This window comes from Strix aluco, chromosome 9, assembly GCF_031877795.1.
Source record: "Strix aluco isolate bStrAlu1 chromosome 9, bStrAlu1.hap1, whole genome shotgun sequence".
Classification (NCBI taxonomy): Eukaryota; Metazoa; Chordata; class Aves; order Strigiformes; family Strigidae; genus Strix; species Strix aluco.
In genome coordinates this window covers 2,788,794-2,811,949 of record NC_133939.1, presented here as the reverse complement: position 1 = coordinate 2,811,949, position 23,156 = coordinate 2,788,794, and the positions used below count along the sequence as shown (strand labels likewise).

The window sequence follows — 23,156 nt, the reverse complement described above, 5'->3', positions numbered from 1 at the left end:
CAGTGCCCGGCCAGCCGCCGCCGCGGCCCACAGGCGTTAGCGTGGGCAGCCCGGAGGGGGCCTTCGGCGCAAGGGCGCGGCGGCGCGGCCGTAGCCATGGCAACCGCGCAGGGAGCTGGCCGGGCCCGGGCCGCCGCTGAGGCGCTTTCCTGCTCGGTCCCGCCGGCGCCAGAGGTAAGGAGAAGGGGCGAGAGGAGGGAAGGACGAACCCGATCATACCCCACTTCCTTCCACTCTCAACGTTTAGGCTTCGACCCCGCACGACCGGGCGGAAACAACCGAGAGAAAAGCGGCTTTTTAACGGCAAAAATAGTTCTGCTGTAGCACAGAACTTGGCAGGGCAAAACCCCCCACACCTATTTGTGTTTCAGAGCTACTGAAACCAGCTTTTCATGCCTGGTAGTGAAGGCCTCTGCTTGCATTACTTGATGATATGAAACCTCTTTCCCCTCTTTCACGCAGATCGGAATGACTCCTCATGTCTGTATTTCTCACCTAAGGGTTTATTTGCCCTTACAGAGACGGAGGCTGGCTCTTGTGGTTGTCAACGACTCTTCAGAAAGTCATTTCAGCTCAGTTTGAAACATCGTTTCTCAGTTTAAGATAGTGAAAGTCGCTGTGGAGAGACTTACGCTTTTCTGCCCAACTCAGAACTATTTAAAAGCAAAAGGTAGAGCAACTGTAGTTAATTTTCAGTATTGAGAACATTACTGCAAATTTGAACTCTTTCCTATGTAGTTTTTAACAAAAAAGGAAGGCTTTTTAACTCAACTTCGAAGTAGCTTTTGAAGATTAATGCAATTTTTCTTGATTTGGAGACATACATTATTTTTTTGGGTATCGTTTCTTACTTTGCCTTATCTCAGTCTGTAGGGTAGTTCGAGGAGGAGATAACCTTCCCGTTGGCAAATTTTCACTTATTTAAAACCAAAATAAAAAATAACACATGCGTTCAGTGTTGTACACTACGCTGGAAAAGAGGATCTGCAGCAGATTTGGATCTTTAAGTCTCCTCTAATATTTCATCTGACTCGAAAAGGGGACAAAGCCCAGGGCAGGGCTGATGCTGAGGAGTTCTCAAGAGCATTTTGAGTCCGGACAAATGCGGTAAGGCATAAAAAGAGAAGCTCTTGCTGCCAGTCAGACTGATGTTCCCTCTCTCCTGTTGCAAGACAAAATGCTTTAGAGAAGAATAAAAAGGGCAGTTACAGATTAACTTCCTAACCTCAATTCATGTAGTAGCTGACGGACACGCTGGTACTTAAGAGTTTAGTAGTCCTTACTTTAAAATGAGATTCTAGTTCATACAGTATGTTCCTGCTATCCATATAAATAAAGCCATATGTTTAGTGGGTCAGTCAGTGCTTCGTTCCCACTCACCCCCTTTCTCCACCTTTTAAGTAAGGCAAAAATTCCTGGTTCCTCCACACACACACGCAGCAGCTCGGCATTTTCAAGTCTTAAGACATTCTTCACCCTTCATGAACGTTTTATAGCTTAAGCTCTACTGGTGGTAGTGTGCTGTGTAAAAAGCATTTCCATTTGTCACTTGTAAATTCTCAGCTTTTCATTTTCATTGATGGTGTATTTTAGTTTGAGAAGTAAACAGTTGAACACCATCTCCTCTCTTTAAAAAGAGTTACTATTTTCACTATCACCTAGTAAGGAGTTTACTTCTCCCTCCTCGTCCCATCTGTCATCGGTTACAGATATGGTGCTAGATCAGGTCACTCTGAAACTGTAAGAAAGCTTTACAAAAACTGACTAGGTACCTTTCCTCTTAAAATCTTTTTTTAAAAAAAGGGGAATTCCAGTGTTACATATGTCAGCATGTTGGATGCAAGCTTCTCCCTTACCATATGAAATAAGGAGTATGATATCTCCAGCTTTGTGACAGAGACAAATAAAGGATATTTGAACCGTATCAATCAAATTTTGTCTTTTCAAAGCAAATATGTATAACAGACAAGTATGTATAATAGAATTCTGTCTTTGTTGCATCTCTTGCAACGTTCAGATTTAATTTTATGGAAACTCTTTCAGTGGCGTTCCAAGACTTTTCGAATTTTAATTTTGTCTGCATTTTTTTCAAATATGCTCAGATAACCTTACAGCAAAAATTGCATCTTTACTGAAAAATTGGATTCGTCATGAAGATATGAACTATCAGGCAATACAAAGTTAAAAGCCTGGTGGTTTGGTAGGTAAGCAATTCCTGGCTGGAATGGGGAGCAATGGGTATAATATTGCCATAAATGTTGTTTGTGAAGAAACTGTAATACATTGATTTATTATTTTATGACATTTTTCACTTAAAAAAAGGAATAAACATTAAAAACCCCACATCTTTTAGGTATCATTTGACTGTGTAGTACTTTACTTAGCTGGTAGACCAAAAAATTAACTTGTGTGTGATATGTAATCCTGGCCGAGTGTAAAGAAAGGTATAAACAAAAATGTGTTTACAAAGATGTAAACCAGCAGTTGGGAGTTGCTGTGGGCCCTGGCACCCAGCTCGCAGAGCATGTCAGGACGCGTTCAGCTTCCACTGAAATTGGGGAGATTTAGACCCTGGCTGAGTGTTTTTACTGAACTTGGGTCGCTCTAACCCTGATAAAAAGAACAGTGCCAGGAGACACACCTTCTTTCTCTTTTTTCTTTTCCTGTTTTTCAGTGAGCTTTGCTGTTGCTGAGGACATCTCTGATAAAGGTGCCCACGCTTCAGCCAGCAGCAAGAGCTGTAATGACTTATGTTGCAAAGAAGTGCGGCGTCTGCTTCCAGCCTCCATCCATTATCCTCATCTACAAAGACGACAGCGAGGATAAGACTCGCCAGCGCATCATGCCTGTCAGAAATTTCTCCAAGTTCTCAGGTGCGGTGGCTTTACTTGTAGCGTTCCCCAAGTGCCCTTTGGACGCAGGGAGAGGAACAGCTAGCTGGTAGCAGCACTTCTAGTAACTGCTGGGTAGCTTCTTACCAGCATGCCCGAGGGGTTGGAGTGCATGGAGGGGTGGTTTTAGGGTAACATTTCTCCCCTGAGGAGCCTGAGGCTACATCTTAACCTGAGTAGTGGCTCTGCTAAGTCTGGAGGTCTCACTTGTAAGGGTTTGGAGAAGAGAGTCTGTTTATGAGAAGAGATTTGCTTGCAGCTCTAAGTCTTCATGGTGGCTCTCTCTTTAGACTGCAGCATGGCCGCTGAGCAGCTGAAGAATAACCCTCGGCACAAGGCTTACCTAGAAGGAGTCTCACTGCGTCAGCTGCAGAAGCTGTACAGTTTGCTGAAAGGTCATCTGAGAGGAGAGAGCCTGGCCGAGAGCTTGGAAAAGTTTCAGGAGGAAGAGACCATTGACCCAGAAGAGGATATGAACAAACTAGATGACAAGGAACTAGCCAAAAGGAAGAGCATCATGGACGAGCTCTTCGAAAAGAACAGGAAGAAGAGGGACGACCCAGATTTCATCTATGACATTGAGGTTGAGTTTCCACAGGATGAGCAGCTGGAGTCCTGTGGCTGGGACGTGGAGTCAGGAGAAGAAATCTGATTCCACACAAAGATGTATTGGATGAGCAGTTCAGAGACAAATCTCACCGTTCTGACAGAGGGAATGATGCCAGCGTACGTATTCTACCACATTTTTCAGCTCATGCAACTGATGCACGTTACATCAGCTACATCAGAGAACCCACGGCCTGAGGTGCTACGGCAGTTCCACATTTAAGTGAACTTTGTTTAAGAAGCCAGACTTGATGAAATGGAAATTGGGCAGCTGAACTTACTGAGTGTTTTTAGTTTTTTTCCTATGTACGAGTGCCTAAAATAATTTAAAATTATTTAATCTTTTGTTTGTTTACATTTCAGTCAGCTCTGGCTGAAAACCTCACCAGCTTGCCTTGCTGTGATTTCTATTCAGCTTTGTCTGAAAAAGAAGTTTTAAATATTTATGTCTTGAAAGCAACGTTAAAGCTTTATTGCATAAGTATGGTATTTATTATTACTTGCTGGAATGTTAAATATATATTACTCTTTCTGGATAAATCAACACTGCATTGAGAATATTACTCATGTTTCCCGAGCGACGCTTAAATCTCCAGTTTCAGCTTACACAAATATAAATCCATATCTTTAAGAAATGGAATATCTAGAAGATAAATTAGTCTTGAAAATCAGTTTGAAATCACTGTCTTTTCAAAAGTAAGTGAGGCGTTTTGCTTCTTTATACTACTAGATGATGCTTTCTCAGTAAGCGCTCAGTTCTGGGAAAATGTGCTTGAACTATCTGAAAAAAAAAGTATTGTGGCAGAAGGTCACAAAGCCTGGGGCTGGTTTTAGGGTAAAACAAAACCTTTACCCCTGCTGCCTCATCAGACTGCAGTTCCCAGCTCACTCAAAATCATGCTAGGGGAGAACCTGACGTGACACGTAAAGCTACAGCAAAAGGCCCTGCACGGAATGTTTTGATGGTCACCGAGAAGTTTGTTACTGCAAACGAGTATTTTACTTATCTCACTGAAGTTTAATCCTGCTGTCTACCATGGCTGGTTTGTACTAGCCAAATCCTGCTCTCTTGTAAGAACTGGAGGACTAAGTTTGGGATTCTTTAGAAAATTATGCAACTCCAAAAGCTTCCCAGGTTTTGGCTTTCTGAACCCGGTGGCTGTGAGGGTTGTGAGTGCCTTCATCCTGGGCTGAGTGGCCTCAAACCAACCGATGCCTGAGGTAATTAAGGAGTTGTAAATTGCTTCCAAGACTAGTTTAGTTCCTGTCTCCCTTCTTGCAACCACAAATGAATTAAAACATGTCACTTTTGTCAATGAAACATCATATCACAGCGCAGAAGCTGGGGTTTGGAAGAGCTCTCCTCCCACACACTGAAATGATGGAGTCAGTTCTGACAAAAACCTGAAACAAGTGTCAATTAAACCACCGTGCTTTGTCATCACTGGAGAAGATGAGCGAGCTTACGTTTGTCCAGGGGAGTCTTCAGTTCAGAAGAGAAATGGAAGCCAGTGACTCACTTGCTGAAAATTAAAAAATAAAGCCTGACTCAGCAATCCCAGGAACGGAAGGGGTGTGTAGATCTCTGGCACGGGCCTTGCTCTGTTTCCAGTTAAAAATTGCAACATAACAGCATATAGAGCTCCCCGACTTGGGTGGGAGAGGATCCACGGGACCTCTGCTCCACAGCCAGCACCCCCCTCCCCAGGCACAGCCGTCCTCACCGCATGAGGCCTACGCCAGGTCTAACGAGTGCTGAGCTCGGGGGGGCGGGGGGGGGGTCATCACCTCCCTGCATGGGGAGGTTCCTGCTGCCCCATTCCTCCAGCCCAGCCTGGTGGCCCTACCTGACAGGTCCTCCCAACTGGGGCTCATCTGTGAACCCAACACAAAGACACTCCACGGCCTCCTCCAGAACACAGACAGCCATCAGACAGGACAGACCCCAGGGCAGAGCCCTGCCCTTCTCACCAGCTTCCTGTTAGCACACATCCTATTACCTGCTGCCCTCTCTGCTTGATCATCCAACAGATTTTCACCCACCTGGTTGCCCACCCACCCAGACCACGACATCCTCACTTGGATGCAAGAACGTTGTGGGACACGGTATTGAAAGTCTTGCTGAAGTTGAGGTAGATGGTACCCACTGCTTCTCCTCCTGCCTACGAATCCATCCATTTCATCACGAGAGGCAAGCGCTTTGGTTCGGCATGACTTACCCTCGGTCAGTCCACACTGACTGCTCCCAGCCACCCTTTTCTTCTAGAAATGTGCCCCAACAAAGCATAGTTCATAGTTTTCCCAACATGAGGGTGACTGTCTTGTTGCTCCCCAGGATGTCCTTTTGGCTGTTACTGAAGATGGGTACGACATTTGCCTTTCTCCAGTCCCTGAGGACCTCCCCTGCTCACCATGACCTTGCAAAGATGATGCACAGCAGCTTCGTAAAGACATCAACTACGCTAAAAGCAGGAGCTGGTCTTGTTGCCCTGACACCCCTTGCACGTCCCAGCACCAGGGGAGCCTTGGCTTTCCACTTGCCGTGGCCCTGTTCTTGGGCAAAGCCGCTAACACCTCCCATGACGGAGGAGTGTTGAGTGTCCCCCACTTAGGCTCAATATAAGCACAAACACCCGCTTTTTATCCACACCCCAGGCAGTGCCAGACACCCGAGTTCCCACCTCTGTGCGCACCCACGGCTGCACCCCACATCCCCCCACCAAAAGGAGAAGCAGCAGCAGCCGCAGCGGTGGAGGAAGCGCATGTACCCACGTTCCGAGGCCGGACCTGGAACCCGATGCAGGGGGAAACGGCCCCAGGGAGAGGGGTGCTCACGGGGGCACCCTGCTCACCGAAACACAGCTGCAGTACCTGGTGCTGGCACAGACCCGACGGAGGACAGCGCAAGGACGTATTTATAGGTCACTGTTGTCCCTCGGGCATGCAGCTTACGGGCAAAAGAACGGCTGAAACAGGTTGAGGGATTCCCCCAGCTAGGGCCTGATTTCATTTTGGCTATTTCGGTCTAAAATAGGGCCAGAAAGCAACCATTTTCTGAGGCAGATTTGACAGTTGGGTATCCAGAGCCTCGTCAGTGCTCGGCCCCAGCGGTGCTGCTGGCTGGTCTGACCTACGCCGTTTTTTCCAGGCTGACACAGCCATCAGCTCACCAACAGCCCCAATCCTTGTCCCCACACTTGTGCCAGGGAGGATCCTGCCCTGATCCCTGCCATGGCTCCTCCTGCCTGCCCCAGCATCGCTCCCAGCTTCACGCATCTCCCTCCACCACCTCCCAGGACAACTCCAGTGTAAGGTAGAGCGACACTGGGGCTGGCTGGGGGGGCTCGAGCTCGTAGCACACCCCACATCACCCCGCTGAGCTCATCCGAGTCCAGGCAAGGACAAGCCCCCACGTGCCCACAACAGCACCGCTGCTCGTTTCCCCACACCCCCTGTTCCTGTTAAACTCGGACACACGTTTCACTGAAAAAATCCCGATGGGGCCACGGGAATAAAGCCACTCTGGTTCTCAGCAGGGCTTTTGAGTGAGCACAAGCCACCATCACTTCTCATTTCCACCCACAGTAACCCTCTGAGGAACAACGCAGCACTTCCCCAGGTAGCGTGCTGCTGGTACGGGAGAGTCAGTACGTGCTGTGACCAGGGCTGGGTGGAGGAAACCGCCCCCATGCTGGTGGAACCAACAGCCCACGAGAGCGGGGCTTATGCAACAAGAAGGAAGGCTTTCTCTTATCTCCTTTGCATCCATTTAATCCAGCAGTTGCTGGAGAAAAAAAAAAAAAAAATCAACAATAAAATATTACCGGTGATATAATTTATTCTCCTGTTTTTCAATCAATATTTTACATTGTTGCAGCTTGGGCTATTTTTAATGAGCTTTTTCTAATCGGGATCGTGACTTAACCAAGCAACAACACCCCAAAACGTGTCTTTCAGCCCTGCTGACAACACCTGTCTTACTGGTGAACACACACACACACACACACGGGTGCACACCCAGGGCTGCCTGCGAGTTTGCCAGTGCCAGCAAGACCAGCGTGGGAAGCTGTGACCACGGAGACCCTTCTCTGCAGCCCCCGGGTGATGCTCACTCCAGGCTGGGACACTTCATGGAGGCTGGCTGCAGGACTGGAGGATGTTTTGCAGCAGAAAGTTTGGTATGGGGGTGAATAAATAAAAGGAACTGCCTGAAAGAGGGGAAAAACAGTGCTGGAGGAAACAGTCTGTGCCCCTTCAGGCAAGAGGTGTTTGGTGGTGTGTCCACTCAGCTCTCGCCAACAGCAGTGAAGGTTTCTGCTAGAGATGTCCCTTTTGAGGGATGTCTCCCTTGAGGACACCCAGCACAGCCCCAAGCTCCATCACCAGACACAGCCCCACACCCTTCGGGTACCCTGGGGTATCTGTAGCAGGAACAGCAGCTCTCCCAGCACCCCCTGGTCCTCCATCCATCAAGTTTCACCACCTCATTCCATCTCACCCACCTCAGAGGGGTTACTGCCTGTAATCCTGCCAACCCGCTCTCATTCACTGTCCCCGAGCCCTTCCTCCTCCTCCTCCTCAGCCATCAGTAAGGGCTGGACACCCCGCACCGGCTTTTCACCATTTTCAGCAGCTTTTGCTTGAACGTGAGGAAGACGATGGCGACGGCCACGAGGAGCGTCAGGCAGGTGGGCAGAGCCAACACCAGGTAGAGAAGCGCCAGGTCGGCCGTCTGCCAGCGGCAGCTCCGCAGGACGGGCTCAGGCAGCGCCCTGGGGCTCAGTGTTCGGGAGGCGTAGCTGCACGTCACCTCCTGCCCGTCAGGGACCTGCAACCCCTCAACCTGCTGCAGGGAGTCCCACCAGCCCAGCGTGCAGCAGTTGTAGGGGTTTCGGCTGAGGTAGACCTCCCGCAGGCTCCTCCCCAGCGGGGTCCGCGTGATGTCCGGCGGCAGAGCCGGGAGGCAGTTGTCCCGCAGGTCCAGGCTGCGCAGTTTCAGGATGCCCAGCGAGGTGGGGAAGACAGTCAAGGAATTCCCCGAAAGGTCCAAGCGCACGAGGCTGTTAAAGGCAGAGAAGTCCACCACGATGGAGGAGAGGTTGGTGTTCCTCAGAGACAACACCTGCAGCGTCAGAGCAAGGTCCTGCAGCCACCCCAGGTCCCTGGACAGAGCCTGATGGTTGTCAGAGAGGTCCAAATGCATCAGCGATGTCCCCTGGAAGGGGTGACCACCCAGTCCCCGCAGACCGCAGCCAGCCAAGGAGAGATGAGTCAAGGTCTTGATGCCCCTGATGTCCACACAGGGGGGACCCTCCGCCTCACCTGCAGCAGCTGGCTGGGGACAGAGGTCAACGCGGTTGCGGCTGAGGTCCACGGTAGTGATCTTCCTGGTGTAGGTGAAAACCCCAGGAGGAAGCACCCGCAGCCTGTTGGTGCTGAGGTTGAAGAGTTGCAGGTTGGGCAGGATGTCCCCAGTCCCCACCTCCGCCCCCAGCTCCGCCAGCTGGTTCTGGCTGAGGTCCAGCTCTGTCAACAGGGCTAAGGGGTCCCCCTCCGACAGGTGAAATGTCTCCAGGCAGTTCTGGTTGAGCTTCAGGTGGGTCAGGGAGGGCATCTGGGCCAGGAAGCCCTCTGGCAGGTACCAGACCTGGTTCTGGCTCATGTCCAGGAGGCGCAGGGAGGAGAGGTTGCTGTGACAGATCTCATCCCAGAGGCTGACCGTCGTGACATTGGTGGAGTTGCCATCGATGAGCAGGAACTGCACCGTGACATCAGCCAGGGATGTGCCGTTGGGTAGGCGCTGGTAGAAGCTCATCTCGTTGTCCTTCAGCAGCAAGGAGTGCAGCTTGCTCTGCCGGGGTAACACGGGGAAGAAGAGGAGGCGGTTGTGGGACAAGTCCAGCACCTCCAGCTCAAAGAGGTCATCACTTTCCAGGGCCAGAAACCACTCTATGACATTGTTGCTGACATTGAGCACCCTGAGCTGGGTCAGGCCGAACTCCACTACGCATGGGAGGTAGTTGTAAGCTACATTGAGCTTCTGCAGCCTCTGCAGCCCTTCAAAAGCTTGTTCAATCTCAAAGATGTAGTTCTTCTCCAGGTTCAGCTCCAACAGCTGTGTCAGGTTCATGAAGACGGATGAGTCCAGCCTCATGATGAGGTTCCTGGCCACAGACAAGGACTCCAAGGAAGACAGGTTCCAGACCAAAACCGATACCATGTCCTCAGTGAGGCGGTTTCCAGATAGATCCAGCGTTCTCAAGGCTGGCAGAGCAGAAAGAGCAGCTGCTGTCAGCGAGTAGTTGGTGAAGAGGAGGTTGTCTGCCAGGGAGAGCATGTGGAGGCCTTGGCTTCTGAGGAAAGCACCAGGCTCGATGAGCTCCAGGCGGTTCTTGGTCAAGCTGAGACGCCGCAGCTGGTGGTACGAGAGCAGGGAAGCATTGCCCAGAACATGGATAGTGTTGTCATCAAGCAACAGCTCCTCGGTATCACCTTGAAGATTTGCTGGGATGGAGCTCAGCCATCTCCCAGTGCAGTCTGTGGTGCGCTGCACCTAAAGCAAGAAGTGGGTACGTAATGCTGCTCTGAGGGGCAGGAGACGGGGTGAGACGAAGCAGGAGAAGTTTGGGGAGCAGAGTGAGGACGGAGGAGGTGGCTCTACAGTTAGAGCCTCAGGACCTAGTCCACCCCTTAAGCTAAGCCAATAGTTGGGAGGGGGAAGGTCTGGAGATGCTGAGGCACCTAGGCTTTGCAGGGCAGGACCAAGCAGTCAGAAGGGTGAGGGTTTGCAAGAGAAGACTTACGAGCTCACAGCTGCCAGGAGGTGTTGCCCAGGCTGCGACCGCCCCGCTTCCCCATCCCACTGCCAGGAGGACCAGAAGCAGGGAGAGACCAGGGAGCAGGGCCTCCATCTCAGCGGTGGCACTCCTGCAGAGGTGGAGACAGAGGTGAGGAAGTCAAAAGCTGCAGACCACTCATCCCGAAAGGTCCAGCTTTTCCCAGGGAGCCCGTCACGGCAGTGGCGATCCCTGTGCACGGCTGGCCTCCTGCCCGTGGCTGCTGCCTGCAGGCAGGCGCACAGCTCCCGTCATTGCCCCCAGGACCACCCAGAGGCAATAGGCTCCCAACATGCTATAGCCGTGGCCACAATGCTCCATGAGACCTGGGCCACCACAAGTTGCCCATGGAGAAATGGCAAAGACCCCCAGCACCAAGCCCACCCGCCCCAGCAGGAGCCCTTGCGGGGGTACCACCAAGGAGAGCATGGAGGGCAGGAGAAGAGAAGGGACAGGGGGGTGGCAGCCCAGTCCCCACACAGGGCAGCGCACATGGGAAAGGCACCGTCGTCGCTGCACAGCTGCTCGCCAACGCCATTGAGCTGTGAACACCCGAGCAGAGGCTTCCCCCCCCAGCCAGGGCTCGTGTTCCCCCTCTCCAGCACCAAATGCTTCCCTGGGGGGACACCAACCCAGCCACCACCTAGTCCCCTCCAGCACCCACCCCCGCCGCAGGTCATCCCGGGGAAGCGAAGGCTCTCCAGCGCGAGGTGCCCTGTTACTGACTTAGTGGAACCGGAGCTGACGGCATTTGCATCTGGGGAAAAGCTGAACCTCAGGCAAATGAGCAGCAAAGTCTCGGCGAGGGCTCAGCAAGCAGCGTTTTCATAACTGCCAGTGCTTGAAGAAGAAATGGGGGGTTATTTCTGGCAGCTCAGGTAGCCAGAGCCTTGCAGTGCAGAGGGAGAGGGGAACAAGTCCTGGGTTGCCTCCTTCCTTGGGAGAGCCACAAGTGTGAAGCTGGCGTCTTATCAAAGCAGCATTTACTAATCTGGTGGGGATGGAGAGGAAGCCCCCCCTTCCCCAGGCTGGAGCTGATGCACAGCAGCTTACACCCTCCCAAGCCCTCAGTCTCCAGCAGCGCCTTGCACCCAGGCACGGTGGCAGGAGAGGGACCCTGCTGTGTCCTCACTGCACCCAAAAACCAGGGGCTTTGGCTCCAGCTCGCCTTCAGCCCCTGAACCCCTCTGCAGAAGCTCACACTTTCCTTCAACCTTTCTTTGTCGCCAAGCATTGGCCTCCCCCAACATCAGAAGCACCTCTACCCTCCCTGGGGCTGCAGGGATGGCGCCTGCCTGGCAGGGAGAGCAGGCAGCAGCACTGGCAGGAAACCCCTGCCTGCACCCCACAGAGAAGACCACATGTAAGATCTCTGGGAGCACCCAGGGTGCACCCCTGCCCCCGCCCATGAAGCCCACGGCTCTCGCAAGCGTGGGCATTAGCATCACACGGCCACCACGGATCTTCAAGCTGGCAAGGGAGGGGGCTCCCCAAAACCACCCAGCAGGGTTTTCCCCCAGCAAAGGTATTGGGGGGCAGTTACTCACCACGTGGGGCGGCGTGCGGGGTTTGCCACAACTCATCCTGCAGCCAGCGGCCCCTCCGGCTGCACTCGGGGGGGTTCTTGGGGCCAAGGGTCGGTGTGACCCGCTGGGTTTCTCTCCCACCCGTTTTCTCACTTAGCACTAATATAGCCTTTGCGGAAGGAGCTAACGGAAACTGCAGTCACATGGAGGCAGAGAGCGCGGCCAGGCACTTCGCTTACTGATCTCAGCACTTACAACCCGGGTCATGCACTCGCAAACAGCAAGGAGGAACCACGGGGCTGGGCAGGCAGGGAGGGGGATGCCAGGGGGAACCGGCCCCTGCCAAGGGTCACACAGCTCTTGGCTCTCCCGCTGCTCCCGAATACAAGCCAGCACCGGGGACAACCCTTGCACCGTGAATCCTCTGCACAGCTCCAGCAGCAAAACCCCTGCAAGGGTTTTGGGCAGCAGTGCCAGTGCCCTGCAGGGGTTTCTTGCCTTCGGAGCCACGCTACAAACCCTGCCAGAGCTGGAGAAAAGCCACTGGCTGGGCAGTGCTCCCCTCCACAGCACCTCTGCCCATGGTGTCCCTCTAGTCCCCTGCTTGCCTCCAGCACCCAGCACAGGGGCTTCAACAGGAGCCAGGGGACGCATTTTCCACAGGGGAAGAAGGTGGTGCTGTTATTTCCCGCTGCATTCCAAGCCCCTTGGTCGAACGTGTTCCCAAGACGTTGAGTCCCCGCTCTGGGACGCCAGTGTACAGCCCCTCGTGTTGTCTAGGTGAGATCTGGGATGCTCAGATCCTACCACCCGCAGACCTTTGGGTCTCCTGGGGTTGCTTGGGATTTCAGCAAACCCAGCACCCAGGGTGCAAGTCGGACCCACCTGGATCCAGGGACCTCCCAGGTACCAATCCCTATGCAAAAGTCAGCATAAATGGCTTTTGCCACAACTGCCAAGGCAGAGAGAGAGAGAGAAAAAAAAATCCACATTTCCAAGGCAGTATGAACAGGGAGGCCCCCTTCCTCTTCACCCCCACCTACCTCTGCTCTCCATGTCCCTTCCCACCCCATGTCTCCCCTCTGCCAGCGTCCTCATGCACCCCCAAATCCCCAACAAATCCAGCCACTGAGGGGGAAAATGGTTTGCATGGGTTTAACTAGCTGGGAAAGGGTTCAGAGCGATGAAGAAAGGATTCAGCCCTGCAACAGGACCCTGCCTGGTGGGATCAGTAGGTACTACCCTACATCATCAACGCTGCACGTCCCAGGCACCCGCACCAATAGAACCTTCTGCAGCAGTCTGGAGAGGAACCGTGTTATTGCGGCACACCAAGCACCCCATCAAGGGACGTCGCAGCCTGGGTCACCCCCACCTGCCTAAGTGGCCCCCAAACTCCTGCAGCCAGCACAAATGACTGGGGAGATATTTTTTTTCTGCCTTCACCCTAAATTTCATTTCTTCTCTGGAAGGTCACTGAGCTCTCCCATGTCACTCATGAAGAAGGCTGCCTGTGGTTTCATTTCCTCCATTTTCAAGGAAGTTTGAAGTGTAAGAGTCAAGAAGGAGAAGAGAGAAGCACTCCTCATCCAAGTGAACTGGAGCAGATGGCAAAAGCGCCGCAGCAGGGCAAAATTCCCATGGCATTGCTCAAGGTCACACGAAGGGCTGAGACCGGCTGACGATTACAAACCCACTCCTCATCCCCAAAACCCTGCCACAAGCCTGACCCGCACCAAAACCTGATGCTTGGAGACACAGGACTTGGCAGAGATTCACCCCAAGGCTGGGAAGTCCTGAAGCTGTAAAACTTGAGCGTCCTCACCTGTGGCAATACTCCACTCCTGGGTGATCTGGAGGCTCCTGGGAGACCTTCCGATGAGATTCCTTCGTGTGGTGCCACCAAACAAGGTGATGCCCCAAGGGTCAAACCAGTTTCCCCCCCTGCAGCCTGGGAGGAGCTGGGAAAGAAAACAACGTTCTTCATCCCCAGCCCATCGCTTTAGCTGACCGAAGCCCAGCCAGCATAACCCCCTTACCCAACAGCGGAGGTGCTTGCTGACAGGGCACCGTGGGATGGGAGAGCCCCCCGCACCACCCAACTGCATTTTGCCTACCCTGTCCTCCCCAGAAAGCAGCCGCATCCGACGGCAGCTCCCCACAGAGTGGCCGCCAGGTCTGTGCTGGGGCAGCTGGCAGCAGCCTCGCTTTTCACACTTTTCCCACATCCTGGAGCCGGATGGTTTTGAAAACATCCTGAAGCTGCTGCTTGCTCCCCTCCTCTTCCTCTCAAGCAGCATTATGCCCCCACCCAGCCCTCCAGTAAAGGCTGGATGTGTGCTTTGAGGGGGTTTTATTTATTTTTTAATATCAGCATGGTAATAGGGATTGAGCTGCTGAGAGCTACTGGTCTGATCAGCTCTTCATGAAGCTCCAGTCCGGCTCAAAGGCACAGGTGGATTAAATTGAAGATTCAGCCACGTCTACACATGCAGCTGCAATTCCTGCAGCTGTAGGAGAGGACCAGGAATTCCCATACGGTTTTACCCCTAGGGAGCTTCCTCCATTCCTCCCACCTCCTCTTCCCTCCAAACCATCTCTTTCCCCTCAACAACCCTCAAATTGTCAAACACAAACTAAGAGAAAAGTTGCGACAAGAGGGCAGCCGCCAGGTCGCCCCTGGACTGCTGCACCCAGCACAGGATCCCACAGGAAAGGAGAAACTGCAACAGAAAACAGCAACCCCATCGTGGCACCTTTGCATGCCCCTTGTTTTCCTGCAGGAAACGTGATTTCTTCTAGAGTGGAAGCACCAAGAGAAAGGTCACTCACGGTTCACAGACCAGCAGGACCAAAGCCTCGGGTGAGTTGGGGCAAAGTGAAACAGAAATGTTTCTCTGTGGGCTTCCTCTACTCCCACTGCAATGGAGACCTGGAGAGAATTAAACAAGTCGTTCTGCAAGGGATGATGGCACAAAGCAGCCCCAGAGAGCCTCCGGCTCTGCTCGGTGTCCAGCATTTTGCCCGACAAGGAGAGGATCCAGAGAGCACCCCTGCAAAGGGAAAAAGAGACAGGGAGAAGAACCAGCTGCTCTGGGAAACGAGCCTGGGAAGGCTTAGATAAATACCTACAGAAACATCGTGATCTCCAGGCTCATGGGAAACTGCGAACAGCATTACAGAAAATATCAGGTAGGCTCAAGGGACCAACTCTGTCGCAGCAGCATCTCACCTGTTGGACTTCATCAGAAAGGGAGGAGCAGTCACAGGATGAAGACCAGCATCTCCCTCCAGCCATTCATTCGCAGGCACTGTGGTCAGGGATGACTTTGAAAATTAAAGAAAATCCAAACTTTATCTTTAAAACCCACCTCAAATTTTCATTTGCTGCTTGGCTGGAGTGTGTACAGGCAGCGCAAACACATCAAGAAGACACAAGTGAAGTTAGTTAATTTAATCACCTGGTCTGGATAAAACAGGGGAAGCTTAAGGTCTATTGTATCTCAGAAGCTGCTGGTTGTAGTAGTTACCTTTAATTTAAGGGGAGCTATGAACATAAAAAGGAAAACAGATAATTCATTACACGGCCAAAAGGGAAAAGCTAAAATGGCCAGCTGGACAGCTGGACTTTAAACTATAGCTCTCAAAGTTCACCTGACTGAATTTCTTGATGAGAATCCACCCAGTTTATCCCCAGGGAATAGCGAAGGACACGTCCCAGCCCAGGATGGCACGGATGCATCCACGTACACAAGTACAGGCATCTCTACAGCCCCAGCGCTGCAGCTGAACTGGAGCTCTGCAAGAAGCACAGCTTCCCTACAGCTTATTTCTTGCTGGGGAAACCAAGAGACAAAAATCAGCAATTTATAATCAGCTTTAAAATCTTCCTTTTCCCCCCGCCCCGCACCCCAGCTGTAGCCAAACCACCTGCTTGCTTGTTTACCTAGCCACTCAGTCTCCTTCCAAGGAAACGCATGTGCTAGCACTGACATTAGTCACCAAACTACAGCTTCAGGCTCTGGTTTCACAGCGGCTCGTGTGCCTGGGAACCCCCCGTAGCAAGAGCATCCTTCCCTGCGCCGACTCCACCACCCCCTCCTGCTCCCTCTCCAGCCCGCGCTCCTGGCACGCTCTCGCTCTATGAGATTGCCCACTTATCTACAACCAGGCTCATCTTTGCTCCCCCATTTTCAGCTGTCAGGAGTCTCCTAGCTCTTGCCAGGTTTTCTGATGGAAAGAGGGCGCTCAAAGAAGACAACTTCTTTGAACCCAGAATTAATTGTGGGTTGTTCTGAGCACAGCGCAGGGGTTCTTTGCTTGTCTTCGCAGCGATGTGCTGTCTGCAGGTGTCAGCAACCATCAGGGCTGTGCAAGCTCAGGGAAGAGAGGGAAGGAAATAACCCCACCAGACTGACAAGTCCACAAGGACCTAGGTGAGCTTCCAGCATGAACAATTGGGAAAATGACACCTTTGGGCTTGGATGCCATTTCATCAAGGACATAGACACCAACCAGGAGCTCCATAGCAGCAATTTTCATAGAGGAAAATTTGACCCTTTAGTCTCCAAAAGAAAAGGCACAAGTATCCTCTACAGGGCTCAGAAGAAAGGCAGAAATAGGTCTTAGTAGAAAGCAAAACCATATTTCTGAGAGCGCAGCGCCATGTGGGAAGGGACGAGGGGAGCTGGTCAGTGGCTTGGCCACAGCCACTTCCTGGACCCCTGTGCCGGGGGGGCAAGGCTGCACCCCAGTTCCCCACCCGCAGGCAGGTCTGGCACAGGCAGCTCCATCCCTGCAGTCGCCCCTCTTCCTTCTCCCCCATCTGACAGTGTGCGAGATGCAAACGAGGAGGAAGCGGGCTGCAGAAGGGAGAGCCGCAGAAGTGATCTCATTTCCCCCTCTGCCTGCCCGCACGCGCGGCCGAGCCCACCCTGCGGCCAGGCTCCTGCCGCCTCGCGTAGCCTGCACCCACCCACCTTTCCCAGGCTGGGGGTTTGAGGTCTGCACGAGGGATCCACCACCACGCCAAAGCGAACCTCCTCCTCGGAGAGCAGTGCAGCATCCAGATCACTAGATCTTCGGAGCAGAGCGCACAGCAGGGCACATCAGATGTTGCCGGAGCAGAGCTTTGTATTTCTGTAGCAACTCCAAGCCGAGTGCATCCACTTGATCATGGGCTGAGACAGACGCCACTGCAAGTCCAGATGCTCTAGAGAACTTCTTGCAATGCACCTGCAGGAGAAGCAAGTGCCCGAAGCCAGAGAAGACAACAGAAGTTTCCTCCTAGATCTCCTCAAGAGCTGGAAGGCCCCACGACCAGGTTGCTTACATCTGCAGTTTGGTCTTTGCTGGCACCTAGACCTGAAAGCGTTGCCCAACTTTTTCCCACAGGGTTGCCAGATGTGGATAAATTGCCTTTATTTTTGTACTGTACAATAAAAGAAACCATTAAAAGCAATAAAAACCCCCTGATCCATCTACTCCAGCACATTCACCAAAGTTTTTAGGGTAAAACTGTCAGGACTGGAGGCTCCAAGTCACCAGAAGGAGAAGGTATGGACAAATCACTGCCATGACATCATTCAGCAATGCAAATTGTGGCAAGAAAAACTACTCCCATCTGTAGTCACACGTACTTTCTTCCTGCTGCCGTTTTGCTTAAGAGAAGTGAGTAATTCTGTCATTAATGCGAAGGGAAGTGAAACTATCTCAGCTCCTTATAGGGCTACGCGTATCCCACCCAGCTTTCTCCTCTGGCCAGGAGGGCCAACGTCCCTTATCTCACAAGCAAGGTGGATTGCAATCAGGGCTGGAAGCAAACCAGAACATTCACACTCCAAAGTCTTCCTTTCCCAGGTTTTCAGCCATGGGGCTCAGCATCCCTCCTTTCTAACCTGATACTTGTGGGACAAGTGACAGAGAAGAGCCAGTCTGCAGGGTTTCAGGACTGGAGTGTCCTCTTGCAGTTAGGGCATATTCCTTGCTCTCGCTTAAGAAAACAGAAAAAAAAAAAAAAATGCCAGTATATAAGTTTCTGTGTCTTTTTAAAATAAACTCTAACATGAAAGTGACATCAATGTTGTATCTGAAACCTCATCCCCACAATTGTATCTGGGAGAGACTCAAAGCAGGCTTTTACCTTTCAATCTGAGACCTCAATTAACAGAGTGTCCTGGTTTGAGTCCAGAGGGAAACTGAGCACCCCACAGTCATTCACTTACCCCTCCCGTCCCCCAGTGCTGGGAAGGAGAAAAATTAATCAAAAAAGGCTCAGGAATGGAGATAAGGGCAGGGGAGGGGTGGGTCACCCACTAACAGTTACAGGCAAAAGGCAGGCTGGTTAGGGGAAGAAAAAAGATGTCACTTTAATTCAAAACACTAACGATAATGGCACTTAACAAGCAGAATGGGACAGTGAGAAGCGTTACCATATCTTAAAACACCTCCCCTCCTCCTCCCTTCTTCCCGGGCTCAGTTTTGTTCCCCATATCGCTACCTCCTCCCCCAGCAGCACAGGGGATGGGGGGTGCAGTCAGTCCTGCTGCTTCTTCCTCCAAGGAGGGGGGTGATCACTCTCTGCATTCCCCCCCTGCTCCACGGGGCACCCCTCTCGTGGGACACAGTCCACCACAAACTTTTCTCCGCTGTGGTGGGACACATTCTTCTCGAGATGCTCTGGCGTGGGTCACCGCCACATGCTGCATTCCTCCCAGCGCAGAGCTGCAACAGCGAGGGCAGCTTCTCCGCTCAGAGTCCCGGGGGTCCTCCACAGGCCTCAGGCGAGTCTCTGCTCCTCCGGTGACCTCCACAGGAGGCAAGGGGGGTGGCTCTGCCCTCTCACCACAGGATACAGGGGGGCTCTCTGCTCCAGCAGATCTCCCCCTCTTCCTCCTCCTTCCTTCCACTGACCTCGGTGTTCACAGAGGTGTCCTTCTCATAACCCGTCCTCAAAATCCACTTCCCAAACCCTCTCTCAGGTTCCCCTTCTTAAATACGTTATTGCAGGGGCACAGCCACCATCGCTAATTGGCCTGGCCTTGGCCAGAGATGGGTCTGACTTGGAGCTGGAGAAGCTTTGAGAAGCTTCTCACAGGGGCCACCCCTGTAATCCCCCTCCCCCACTACCAAAAACCCCACCACACAAACCCAGCACACACAGAATTGCAAGGGGAGAGGAAGCTCAAACAGATGCATCAATTAATAAAGTAGATCATCTGCTCCTGCACTCCATTCTTCTTCTGAGAAGAGCAGCTAACAGTCTGCCAGGAAAGAGAAGCCACGTGCCAGAGATGCACAGCACGGTGGGGCAGGATCACTGGGTCACAGGTTGACACCCAAAACCAACTTACTTACATACTGCACACTCTCCTGAGTCCCACTAATGTTTATTTCAACTCTGCTCCAGTTCTGCATGTGTAAATTATTTTTCCACGAAAATAATTCGACCTAGTACAAAGACAAAAATCACATGCTAAAGCCAAGATAAAATCTCGTGGCCATTTACAAAGCATGAGATCCTACCCTCGAGCTCTGCTGTTGCACAAGACCTTGCAGAAGGGCTCAGGTGCCCAACGTCAGATGGGATCCGGCATGAGAAAATGTTCTCTGTCACCTGAGCACCAAAAAAACCAACCAAACCGGAAAAAAAAAGCCAACAAAAAAACCCAAAAGGTGATTTGGAAGTGGCAAACAGAGGCTGAAAAGCTTTAACCACTGCAGTATTTGGAATATCAAACAATAAGCATTTTGGTCAACATCCATTTCCTTACTGGCAGGCTTGTCCAGCGCTTTATTAACTCACATATTGAAGTTGGTGGAATGTACTCTCTTAAATTACTGTTTAAAGCAATCGGATACTGTTTACTTCTCCCAAGCATAGGAAACAAAATAACTTCATAACCTTGGTTTAATAACTTACTTACAGGCTTTCAGTCTCCAATCACTAAAGTCTTTCTTGCAGCTGAAGCTGCAACCAGCAGTTTGTCACCTGCAGTCGGGTACCCTGGAGGTTTGGGGGGTGGAGAACAGCCCGTACCTGACTCACTCTCAGATTTAATGCACTGAGCTACAGAGAGTCGAGGGAAGGTCCACACACACTGCACATGCACCTACTTGGGTTGAAAATAGGTCTGTGCTTCCTGTATTGATCAGGTTTTGTCTTGCCTCGATTTCCAACTCACCTGCTGCAAACTGAAGCTGACAGACTGCTTTAAACAAAGACAACAGAACAAAGGATGCAAGCACGCCTTGCTGCAGGGACATGGCCGAGCTTGAATGTTTGCAGGAGAATGGTGTTTGTAGCTGTAGCCTACACGCTGTTGTAAAACTGCCATTTCCACAGCTGTCCCTGGCTTCGGAGCGTGCCTCTAAACATCTGCAGGCTGCACTCTGCAAACAAGAGCACGCTCACGGCCTGAAATCAGAAGTTCAAGAAAGGACAATATCATTTTAAAAATCACTTTGCAAAACACACAGTGAAATATTTAGGGACACAGTGCCCACCCTGAGTATTCAAACACTGTAGACATAGAAAGGTTGGGATGGTCACTCACTGACACAGCGATGCTCCTGCTGTTTCTGGATAAAATTACCGAAGGTTTAGCTGCAGAAACAGGGAGCTCACAAGATCAGATGCTACACAAAAGACAAGAACAGGCAAGGTTATATCTTCATACTTTTCCCCATTCAAACATTGCCTGCAGGTAAATATATAGCTTTTAACGTAAGTAGAACAACATGGATTAAAAAACCAAAATAAATCAAGTAAACATGAAACAACTCCAGCTAGCTCACAACAAATCTGCAAGTGCAGGCATGGAAGGGAAGAGACACCCTTGGTTCTTGAGCTGGTAAAATTGCAGAACAATGAACAACACTTGTAACATACAATAGTTTGATTTTAAAATCCCTTTTCAACAATTTTGGGGGTTTTTTTTCCCCACTGCAATGGAATTATTTTTTTTTTTAAATAATCTTTTGATGATATCACTATTTCCCGGTCATAAACGCCCGAGAGGAAGAAAAACAAGTCTGGGAAAAACTAAAGCTTGAACGGCAACAGTGCCATTTTTGTTTAAGCCTCTCAAATCCCTTTCTATCTTTTAAGGTGATCTTGGAGTCTCAGCTCAGTTTGCTGCCACTGCAAGTAATTTTCTGAACTGCAAAGATTTGTTCAGCCTAATTTCAGGAGCAAGGGTTCAAATGAATAAATATATTTAAAGAGATTTATGTCCGTTATCCACTTCTCAACGATCAGCTGTTCGTTGAGGGGTTTTTGTTTCGTTTTTTAAGAGGACAGGAAGCAAATGCTAAAGGAGAAGGTTCCACATTAAACATTTTATTTTGCACAATGCTTCGGCAATTCAAAGTCTGGGTTCCCACAGCACTGTTAACTTTGCCCTCTTGTGGGGAGGTGCGAGAATTCATTTGGAAGCCACATAACATGTACAGCATCATACAGCAGCGTGAAAAAAGCTGCTTATAAATTAGCAGGTTCAGCATCGCTGCAGGAAAAGCTTTCTGTATTCATTGACCACTTAATTAATTTCCTTTTCAACTGAATTATGCCTCAGTGTGGACTACTATCACTGAAATCAAACATGTCCCACTCCTAACCATTCAAAAATGTGTTTTGTACATGTAGAAAGGATCCTAGAGCAGATTTCAATAATGCTGTTTTCTGGCTACAGATTTCACCAAATTATCTGTATTGTGCAAGAACCAGCACTGTTGCAGAGAATGGCAGCACATTAGCACTTATATCTGTGTTCCTGCCAGCGTCCAGAGATATTTATAACATGTGAAGATTTAGCTAGAACTGAAATACCAGTACTGAAATATACAGGTTCAGGAATCACTGAAGGCTGGTCACCTCTCCAACACTTAAAGAAAATAAGTTTTGTACAACCAAACTATTATCAAGCAGAGCATTATTTTAATTTATCGCTGCTGTCATCATCCCAGTGAAAATGGAAGAGGAAAAACATAGAGGCAGCCATCTGGAAAACACACCCATGTGTTAAGGAAATTTAAAAATGTAGATCATTGGTAAGCGGTGAGAAAAGCTAATATGTTCCAGCTTGCCATCGGATTTAGAGGCAGGCAGAGAAGAATCCAGCTACATCCAAGGCAGCAGAAGTTCAGCCCACAGGATCAAGGCCATCTGCTCCTGGCTAGTTTTGTCACCTGAAACACGGCCAAAAGTAACAAAACCAAATGGCGTTTGCTAGTAGAAGGCACACACAAGACTCACAGAAATGTACTCGCCACTGCATCTTAAGTGGGAAAAAAACATTTGAGAAAATATCCTCACCAGGGCAAGTTTCCCATGCCATCTGTATTTATTAGTTCATTCCAGCAATGTCTCTGTCCTCTTACAGAGAAAGAAGCCACGTAACTGACTTCAGGCCAACACAAGCCACCACCAAAGCCAAGAACAGACTGCCCTGAAACAAACGGCCACACCGAGCTCTTTGCTTCCTCAGACGTAGAGACAAGACCAGACCAGATGACCAACTGTTAAGCTCCCAAGAGATTTCCCAGCACGCTTAAACCACAAGAAATTCCGAGTTTTATTCAAACGATAGACAAAATGCTCACTTATCAAAAAATTCTGGATGTCCTGCAGGATTCTGAAGACCTGTGAATCTGATTGATTTCTGTTATGGAAGCTATGAACAGTTGAGGTTCCTCCTGACCAAAGCACTTAAATCACCAGGGGTAGGGTAGGGAAAATACTTCCAACAGCTGTTTAGTTGGCTCTGAAGGATCTCAGGCTAGAAAAAGCGATTCTACATTTCTGGAGAGCCAGCATCAAACCTCTTCGCTCCTGAAGAAGCTCCCAGAGATGCTCGCCAGAAGTTCACCGCTTAAAAGCAAATTCTTGATGCGGAGAGTTTGGAAAGTGCCTCGGAGCTCACCACCATAACACAGTCTCCTACTTCCTCCTAACATCATCTACTTCTTCCTAAAAGCACCGTGAAATATTGAACTTCCATACGGAAAGCTAAAGAATCAGAGAAGCTGAGCTGGGAAGGAGCAGGGCAGCCGCAGCAGTGAGCACAACACCTCAACTCGAATCAAGAGGCCTCCAGCAGTCAGGAAAGCCTTTTCCCACACTGCCAGGCACGAGCATCCCTGTTTCAGAGGACACCATTTCCCAAGCACGGCTACTGGACCACTGAGGTTTCAAGTCCTCGTTAACCACTCATCAGATTTTCTCTTTCCGAGCAGTCACGCAGCAAATCACACAGTCCCAACACCTCCATCTTCTTGGTGCACCAAACAGCGACTCC

The 23,156-nt window shown here is 50.7% G+C and overlaps 2 protein-coding genes across 21 annotated transcripts; one reads left to right on the top strand and one right to left on the bottom strand.

Moving 5' to 3' along the window:
* Nucleotides 1-100: 100 nt before the first annotated feature.
* CEP19 (centrosomal protein 19) lies at nt 101-4,168 on the top strand. 9 transcript variants are annotated; one of them, XM_074833422.1, is made up of 4 exons: nt 101-174; nt 2,103-2,204; nt 2,675-2,873; nt 3,182-4,168. In XM_074833422.1, exons 3-4 carry the CDS (start codon nt 2,744-2,746, stop codon nt 3,541-3,543), a joined length of 492 nt encoding a protein of 163 aa, XP_074689523.1. In that variant the 5' UTR covers nt 101-174; nt 2,103-2,204; nt 2,675-2,743; the 3' UTR covers nt 3,544-4,168. The 9 variants fall into 9 exon arrangements, with proteins under 9 accessions (XP_074689523.1, XP_074689520.1, XP_074689525.1 ...); XM_074833419.1 differs by having other exon boundaries at nt 104-174; nt 867-2,204; XM_074833418.1 differs by having other exon boundaries at nt 137-174; nt 520-2,204.
* Nucleotides 4,169-7,317: 3,149 nt separating this feature from the next.
* NRROS (negative regulator of reactive oxygen species) lies at nt 7,318-23,105 on the bottom strand. 12 transcript variants are annotated; one of them, XM_074833401.1, is made up of 7 exons: nt 16,839-23,105; nt 15,514-15,695; nt 14,616-15,406; nt 13,685-13,820; nt 10,998-11,173; nt 10,301-10,424; nt 7,318-10,050 (listed from the first exon to the last, which is right to left on the bottom strand). In XM_074833401.1, the coding sequence occupies exons 6-7, from the start codon at nt 10,406-10,408 to the stop codon at nt 8,083-8,085; spliced, it is 2,076 nt and encodes a 691-aa protein (XP_074689502.1). In that variant the 5' UTR covers nt 10,409-10,424; nt 10,998-11,173; nt 13,685-13,820; nt 14,616-15,406; nt 15,514-15,695; nt 16,839-23,105; the 3' UTR covers nt 7,318-8,082. The 12 variants fall into 12 exon arrangements, with proteins under 12 accessions (XP_074689502.1, XP_074689492.1, XP_074689495.1 ...); XM_074833391.1 differs by lacking the exon at nt 10,998-11,173 and having other exon boundaries at nt 14,616-14,791; nt 15,092-15,406; XM_074833394.1 differs by lacking the exon at nt 10,998-11,173 and having other exon boundaries at nt 14,616-15,186; nt 15,321-15,406.
* Between the last annotated feature and the right edge of the window lie 51 nt (nt 23,106-23,156).